The sequence below is a fragment of the Poromitra crassiceps genome (assembly GCF_964638095.1).
Source record: "Poromitra crassiceps genome assembly, chromosome: 12".
NCBI classification, from domain to species: domain Eukaryota; kingdom Metazoa; phylum Chordata; class Actinopteri; order Beryciformes; family Melamphaidae; genus Poromitra; species Poromitra crassiceps.
Genome location: NC_139632.1, coordinates 24,934,447 through 24,943,583, shown reverse-complemented (window position 1 = coordinate 24,943,583; position 9,137 = coordinate 24,934,447). Strand labels below are relative to the sequence as shown.

Below are 9,137 nucleotides of genomic sequence, written 5' to 3'. Positions count from 1 at the left end.
TTAGTTCATGAATAGTTAATAGGTAATTCCTTAATGGTAGTTACTTAAGAACTGACCATTAGTTACCATGTTAACGAACCAGTAAGTAATGATTACTTCCTTAAAAAAAAATATTTTTTTTTCCCCCGCTAGTTCATGAGTAGTTAATGGGTAGTTCCTTATAATGACCCTTAATGGTAGTTCTTTAAAGATACTTAATGGTAGTTACTTAAGAACTGACCATTAGTTACCATGTTAACGAACCAGTAAGTAATGATTACTTCCTTAATTTCTTTCCGCTAGTTCATGAGTAGTTAATGTGTAGTTACTTAAGAACAGACTATTAGTTACCATAGTTGTTACTAGGGAATTAATCATTACTTCATGATTACTTCACCATTGGTTACCATGTTTGTGCCCCCTCAAGTAAAGCAGGGCTTCATGCTTAGTTGTTACTCGGGAATTAATCATTAGTTCATGATTACTTCATCATTAGTTACCATATTTGTGCCCCCTCAAGTAAAGCAGGCCATCATACTTAGTTGTTACTAGGGAGTTCATCATTACTTCATGATTACTTCACCATTGGTTACCATGTGTGTGCCCCCTTAAGTAAAGCAGGCCATCATACTTAGTTGTTACTAGGGAATTTATCATTAGTTCATGATTACTTTACCATTAGTTACCATGTTCGTGCCCCCTCAAGTAAAGCAGGACTTCATGCTTAGTTGTTACTAGGGAATTAATCATTAGTTCATGATTACTTCATCATTAGTTACCATATTTGTGCCCCCTCAAGTAAAGCAGGGCTTCATACTTAGTTGTTACTAGGAAATGCATCATTACTTCATGATTATCTTACCATTAGTTACCATCACCCTACCTATAACAAATAAATACAAGAGTTGTTCGAGATCGCAAGGTTATTAGTCTGACTCTCTACCAACTGAGCTATCCAGACTGTTGATTTGTGGCAGTTGGTAGAGCCTATACTATGTATCTGCAGAGCCAGATACCATGATGGCCCGCTTTACTTGAGGGGCACACACATGGTAACTAATGGTAAAGTAATCATGAAGTAATGATGAACTCCCTAGTAACAACTAAGTATGATGGCCTGCTTTACTTGAGGGGGCACAAATATGGTAACTAATGGTGAAGTAATCATGAACTAATGATTAATTCCCTATAACAACTATGGTAACTAATAGTCTGTTCTTAAGTAACTACCCATTAACTACTCATGAACTAGCGGAAAAAAATTAAGGAAGTAATCATTACTTACTGGTTCCTTAACATGGTAACTAATAGTCAGTTCTTAAGTAACTACCAGTAAGGATCTTTAAGGAACTACCATTAAGGGTCATTAAGGAACTACCCATTAACTACTCATGAACTAGCGAAAGAAAAAAAAGATTTTTTTAAGGAAGTAATCATTACTTACTGGTTCGTTAACATGGTAACTAATGGTCAGTTCTTAAGTAACTACCATTAAGGAACTACCTATTAACTATTCATGAACTAATCATGAACTAATGGTTCATTCCTGACTCGTTCCTCAGTAACTACCCACTTTTTGTGTTACAGTATTGTAAAGTGTTACCTCAATCAAGATTTTCTCCCACCCTACAAAGGGTTCTTCACAGTTACCTATTGCCTACCGGAATGTACCTCAAGTATTTGAAGCTGCTTCTCTTGTCTCCTTCACTACTATAGTGGGTGTCCCAGAGTAGATAGCAGAGGAAGCCATCTCCTGCTTTCCTCCACGACATGATATATTTGTTTAAACAAAGGTTACAGGGGTCAACCGTGAAGCAGAAGTGGAGATATAATACAAACATCAATATTTCAATTCACATCTACTAAACACATTTCATCACATGTGGGGTGGGCATTGCCATAGAAATGCTAGACATTTTGAAAAGAATGGCCATATAGGGCACAAGACAGTGGGATACAGAAGACTACGAATCCAGACTTATGCTCCTTCTCTCCAGTTAGGGACCTGAATCATCATCATCATCATCATCATCATCATCATCATCATCATCATCATCATCATCATCATCATTGTCCTGTGTGTGTGTGTGTGTGTGTGTGTGTGTGTGTGTGTGTGTGTGTGTGTGTGTGTGTGTGTGTGTGTGTGTGTGTGTGTGTGTGTGTGTGTGTGGGTGTGGGTGTGTGTGTTCTACTGATCATACAGAGCTTGTTTACAGTACATCAATCAGCTCATCTGCTCATCTGTAAGTGTTTCAATTTAGAGTTTGAGTTAGAATATTTGCTTCAATCCCTGGCAGAGCCTTTAGATTGTGGACCAGTGTGGCTGAACCAAGGCCTATGGATTTGCACAAAGATGTGAAGGCTTTCGTTATCTGTGACAATCTATCAGCTGCCTGATGGACTGCTGACATGTCCAGGGTGTCCAGGGTGGGATAAGCTCCAGTCCCCTGAACCCTGAAAAGGAATAAGCAGGTAAAGACAATGCCGAATGAATGAATGATAATCTATAAATTGGAATACTCAAGAACTCCCAAGAAATATTCCATTGACTCTACCTCAAACATCTTTTGTTGTGGTGTATCATTGCATTGCATTTCATTATATCATTACATTGTATCATATCAGAGGTCAACACAGGCCAAATTAAGTAGTATAGAATTAATAGTATAGAGTAATATTAATATTATAAAATCAGTCCTTATCTCTCAGTCAATTCTCACAATTATTCATAACTGTTTGTATTTTAAATGAAAAACAAAATTTCCAGCAGGGGGAGCTCCTTTACAATGCCAATAGAAGTCACTATTTTTCCTTGCATAATAAAATAAGCATGTTAGTTCAACCTGACCCTAGTCTCGCTGGCCAGCCCTGACCCGTACTCGACCATTCAGCTGCTGCTGCAAAACAGCGGACAGAGATGCAACGTAACCAAACAAACTCATCATATTTGATGTAATCAAGTAGCTTTCAGAACATAGGCATAGTGGGAAGGATATAACTCTTCCACAGGATCCTCCCTCAAAAGACTTCTCACACACACGCACGCACACACACACACACACACACACACACACACACGCACGCACACACACACACACACGCACACACACACACACACACACACACACACACACACACACACACACACACACACACACACACACACACACACACACACACACACACACACACACACACACACACACACACACACACACACACACACACACACTATTGCCCCCTCCCCCGTGCTCAGTGTGATTTTTTTCTCAGAGTGAACAATATAATAATAATAATAATAATAATAATAATAATAATAATAATAATAATAATAATAATAATAATAATAATAATAACAATAATAATAATAATAAAAAGCATTAGCCCAAACTTGAATCAATTCTCACTTTGTGACTCACATCATTTAAAAAACGGATAAAAAAAGAGTGATTTTATTTACTATGGATGTGGATCGGTTGATATCACGTGGGCTGGATGCCATCAATTGCAACACTTTTCACGAAGGCTAATAGCCACAAAGTATAATTTTTCAGACAGACACGTTTCTTTTCCGTCCATCAAAGCTATATTAAGGGAAGGTAAATCTTCCCCCCAGTATTATGTAGGCAAGCCTACAATCTGATGAACCAATGGCAGGACGAATGGAGCTGATTTACCCAATGACTAACTAGTCTGTGTGCGCACTCTGGACGACGGCGACCATGGACTGGAGTTGTGTTCTTTTCCATGATACTAACTTTTAGTTGTTATTTTCGAAGACCATCAATAGCGGTAAGTTTTATGCTCCTTTGTGAAATTGCATGCAATTGTCCTGGTGTTCATTATGTTCCCATGAAGTAACGCTAAACTCGGTTAAGAATATCAATACTTTCTTTCGCTTCTCGTCGGTAGCCTGCTGGTGCCCAAATGTTCTTTTTCTAGAAAAGAAAAAGGCGTTAATCTATTCAACATTTGTCCTCGTTTTGCGCATTTTATCGACGTCGTTTTTGCATTATTTTTCTAGTATTTAAAGGTTTTATGTAACCGCTGCAGTATTATCTTACTGACCCAGTTTTACAGTTAGGCCCACATGTAAATCTTAATGCAGTCACTTATTTCGTGTTTTTACGTCGCCGAATCGATTCGATAGTCTCACCAGCTCTACTATTGCATGGCCACTTCTATACCTCCCTCCACGTGTGCCGTGAAGATTTGCTATCAGAACTAAGTTTGTGTCCTTGACTAAACTTCGTAGGGTAATTTGAATGAGCCTCACATGCCCAAAGACAGCCTTCCAACAACCAGACTCATAATTAGATTGTAACGTGCAACAAAATATCTGTGTCAAACCAAACGAGTTTTTCATCACCTGAAGAGGTCAACTAACCAGTAAACTAGTTTTGCCAGAGCTCCATGGAAGCTTGATAACCATATAGAGACAAAATCAGATACTCAGGTACTTTACTTGATGGTGTTATTGTCTCTGTCTGCAGGAGGAGTGAGGCGGTGAGCCGCTAATGGGGGAAGTAATGGGGGACATCGAGGGGTCCTACCGGGTCCTGCAGACCCCCGGCACCCGGCTGGGGGCCCAGTTCAATGCTGGCATCAGTACGTTGGAGCCGGGTCAGAGCCTCCATGTCAACATGGCCAGTGGGGGCAGAAGCCATGGGAGGGGAATACAAATCCGTGTGCTGGGCCTGGATGACTCCCAAGAGTTTTATGATGTGGACGTAAGTTGCTTCTCACTGATGTGTGATTGCCCAGAGAAAGCCTCCGGGGTTTCCATGTTTTCTGTTATCTGATCTGTAGTATCTGACACAGGAGAGTAGCCTACATCTGACTCACTTTAGTGCTGATCTGCAGACAGTATCTGACACAGGAGAGTAGCCTACATCTGACTCACTTTAGTGCTGAGCAGCCCTGGCATGCGTGTGGTGTTTGTGACAGATGCCTCATGGCTTTGGCGCTGAAATCCCTTCCTCCTCTTAAGGCTTCTTATTCGGACAACAATGTGTAACTCACCGGGGCACTTTTTTTGTTTCCTGATTCCAGGCCCAAGTTGTAATTCTCTCCCCTGTTCTTAAGATTTGACCAACCACAGAACTAGATATACTACCACACAGGACTAAACATTTAACATATTTATATATATATAACTTTATAAACTGATGCTTTCAGAGTGGTTTCAAGTCTGTGGTCTCTAGTGTTGCTTAGACTTTCGGCTTGCATTGCTGTAACTCACTGTGAACTGAAGTTATTTAGATTGGAACGTCAAACTGTGTATTCGTCGTCAGTGCGTTGTCCTAAACTGAAGATGCTGGAATGAGGGAAATTGCATTAGGCCTCTTTTGAAGTGAGATGCACTGAATATAAGTGACCAATGACTGAAGATCTACGATAGCACTGACAGAAATAGCCGTTTAATGGCTAACATCAGGCTTTACATTACATAGCCTCTTTTGAAATCTGGTATTGTATTTCTTTAGTGTATGTTACTTTAATGGCAATATAACTGGCAGACTGCCATCACAGCCACCAAAGGCACAACGACGTCCGCACTGGTCTGTCACTTTGAAATTCAACTCTTCTGACCAAATGGAAACATGTTGATGAATCTGCTACATAAATATCTATTTGTGCATGCAATGCAAGATTATAACAACCGTAAATACCGTCTAAAGAAGAGCGATATTGAGCTGTATTTTGACGTACATGAATTTACAGCCACGAATGTTTGCTATGTTTTTGCACTGTAATTACTTTAAAAAACAATTGATCCATTCTAGAGAATTTGTAGGTGCATTTGAAGGGCATGAAAATAATTAGGCAGTGGCGGAATTCTTTGCTCTTGGTTTAAATAAACTTGAGATCCACATCAGTGAAGTGCCTGTCCCTGTTTACTTGCCTAGCTGCTGCAGGAGTCATTCACTAGGCGAATAGGAAGTAATGAGGAAGCCACTATATCAGATCAGCCTTCCTGCCTTGTCTGGGGTGGGGTGGGGGTAAATCAAAGTGTAGTCTCCACAATGAATAAACAACCAGAGGAGTCAATGACCAGTGGGTCTAGGAGTTGTATTTTGCCTTGTAATATAATCACACTGGTCTGTTGGAATAGTTTAGTGTCGTTATAAAGAAGTACTCTGGCCTAAATACTTGTGCAGCCACAACAACAACGCTTCTGACAGCTGTAGTTTTGGGGCACTGCTGAGGCAGACGTTTCATAATCTTATGCACCATATGTTGTCTCAAAGTCTCGAGGTAATAACATTTGACAGACACAAGTTTAATTTCTGTGGAAGTTGATCCATGCAGGGTTCAACCTGGGGAATTGGTCAACTTTGAAGAAATGTGATATTTTTTGTTTTTTTTGGAGAATAATAAACCTCACTTGTTGAAAGGAAATTGAACTTGGTCTGTAGGGTTCAAAGTATGCTTTGGACATGCTGTTGATAGGAGCTGGCAGACAGAAAGAAATGGCCGCAAGAGGGGAATGACACCAAACGTGTTGTGAAGCAGACTGCAGTTTGGCAAGAACAAGATGGTCTCTGTTGTATCACCACTGGCCATCCCTCCTATTGCTCTTCAATCAGTCTGAGGAGTTGGTGCTTGTTGGAAGAAAAGCATTTATCTCCTTGTAGTACAACAGCTGCAGACTTGAATGAATACATCGGCTAAATCTAAACTAAGTGAACATTATTTCTTCTATGTCTCTATCTAAGCACAATCACTTACGGGAAAAACAAATGTAACACTGTAACTTCTTTTTCCTGGCTTGTAATTTTATCTTGGTTTTTCCCATGCATACATACTGTATTACAGTATGCAAAAATAGACACAAAATTGCAGCGTTGAATGTTTCAAATGGTTGTGGCCTTCAAGGAACTGCCTTTCCCCCTGGTGGCTGAGGCACATATACTGCACACTGCCTCTCAACCTTTGCTGCCTGCTATTGCCTACCTACCACAATTCTCACTGCTTACTGTCTAATGGACCAGAAATGCCATCAAAAGAAAGCTTTAAAAGAATTTGTCCCATCTCGACTCATACACATGCAGTGCATTCTTGCTCCACATGCAGTGCACTCTTGCTACACATGCAGTGCACTCTTGCTACACATGCAGTGCACTCTCGCTACACAATGCAGTGCACTCTTGCTTCTGTTGTCTTGCTGTTTGTCCCCTCTCGACTCATACACATGCAGTGCACTCTTGCTACACATGCAGTGCACTCTTGCTACACATGCAGTGCACTCTTGCTTCTGTCATCTTGCTGCTTTCCTTTGCAACCTTATGCATTCATCTTCTGTGATAATCTTACATACGTCTGGTGTAATTGGATAGACTGCTACAAGTCGGAATACCTGGTTTCACGCTCGTCTAATGTCTTTAAACTGCTATAGACAAATGGAATCAGAGCATGTGCTTTGATCTGTTGGCCCTGGTCCACTGCAGGTAACTGGCATGGTCATCGTCAGCAGACATTGGCCTGGATGGCTCTGGTCCACAGGCCCCTCCTACAGCCAGCACAGGAGAAAGCCTGGCCTTGTGGTTTCTGGATGGGGAGGCAGGGCAGGGAAACACAGGCCTCTTTTATCCAGCACAGCCAGCCCCTCTGCTGGCCTTCACTCCCAGCTCGCTGAGGGTGAGGGTGGGATGTGGAACCTAGCTGTGTGAGAATGTGTAAAGGCTGAGGGTGGGATGTGGAGCCTAGCTGTGTGAGAATGCGCTACAGTTGGGGACTGGTGGGAGGGAGTCCTGGCTGGGCAGGCTTTGCTCAGCGTTAGCAAACAAGCACATAAATAGCAAGGTTGACAACCAAGTGAGGGGAGGGGAGGGGAGGGGGGCACAGGCACAGAGGGGCAAGCTTCTGGTGTTAAAAGAGCAGTTCAGAGGGAGCAGTTTGAGCGGTGGGGGAAGGGACGCACTCAGGAGTGAAGCCCTGCAGGAAGTTTGGACGAGAAATTTAAACCACTGGCTTTCATCGGTAGTGGAAGACAAATATTATGTCAGTTAATATTAGTTGCATTGTGCTGTATTACTCCTGTTTTTGTTAATGACTGTTACATATTTATTTAATTAAGTGTAACAGTGTGAAAAGCAAAGTTTGAAAGTCTTTCCTTCGCATTGTTTTGAGCATCTTCTAAGATTTGGATATATAGTCATATTAGACTAGTAATCTAAAATAGCCCAGTTCAGTTTTGGTCTCTGAAGTCGCAGAATTCCACTTTCCTTTGTATAAAATTATTCAGCATTAAACTAATTACTCACTTCTATCCAACTTACTTTAAGCCCAGTCATCATAACAACGATTGATTGGGAGAAGTGATCAAGGTCATCACTGTAGATCCAGGACTGGACTGGAATTAGGAATGTGTTGCTTGTGCGTGTCAAACATGCAATTCTCATAAAGGAGATTCCCACAGTAGCAGCAGTCCAGTAGTGTGCTCATGCTCCAAATGACAGCCACTACAGCTGAGCACTCAGCTGTCTGTCATCCCTGCACCATACTACCACCAAGTTATCCCACTGTATATTAAAATAGTTTAACAATTTCATGGCTGTGTCTAGAAGGACTAAGTAGCCGTTCAACACCATACGCCGAAGCAACGCTCAACCTACGCTGAACCCACAAGTTTCATTTAGGGGTCCTTGTTAACAGGCGAGGCCCTTCACAGCAGCCGCGCGCGCGTGTGTCACGCTGAAGCCACGCTCACGCCTTCGTTCAGGATTCAGTCCTATTTTCCAAGCGTGAAGCTTGAAGCTGCCATGCATGAAGTGAATGGAGGGGGGAGGGGCCGGTGGAGCAGCTCCGAGCCCGGCGCTCGCTGAGGAAAGGAGTGTCTGGTGTGAACGGTTAGTTAGGCGTGAGCTCACGTTCAGCGTGAGTCAAGCATCAGTTCTGCCTATGGTGTGAACAAAGGCTAATGCGGGATCTCATCAATAATCCCTCACTCTTTGTTGCTCATGTCTCTTGCTCTTGCACTTCTATTATTTTTAGCCATTGCTAATGGTTGGCTGCTCTTGAAAGAGGTCGCGCCTGTCTTAAACCACTTTCAGATAGGAACTCTGGACTATGTCCGTTGAATCGGCTCCGGATATTCCCCGGAGATACCCTTTCATATGAGGCATTGTTGTTTTCACACATGAGGAAATCCTCTG

General features: G+C 41.9%; 1 protein-coding gene across 1 annotated transcript in view; it reads left to right on the top strand.

Annotated features, from left to right (window-relative positions):
• The first annotated feature begins 3,689 nt into the window (after positions 1-3,689).
• farp2 (FERM, RhoGEF and pleckstrin domain protein 2) overlaps positions 3,690-9,137 on the top strand; it is a 35,972-nt gene continuing 30,524 nt past the window's right edge. The window contains exons 1-2 of the mRNA XM_083648258.1: positions 3,690-3,771; positions 4,473-4,709. Coding sequence (XP_083504384.1) covers positions 4,497-4,709 — 213 coding nt within the window. The 5' untranslated portion in view covers positions 3,690-3,771; positions 4,473-4,496. The remainder of the gene's footprint in view (positions 3,772-4,472; positions 4,710-9,137) is intronic.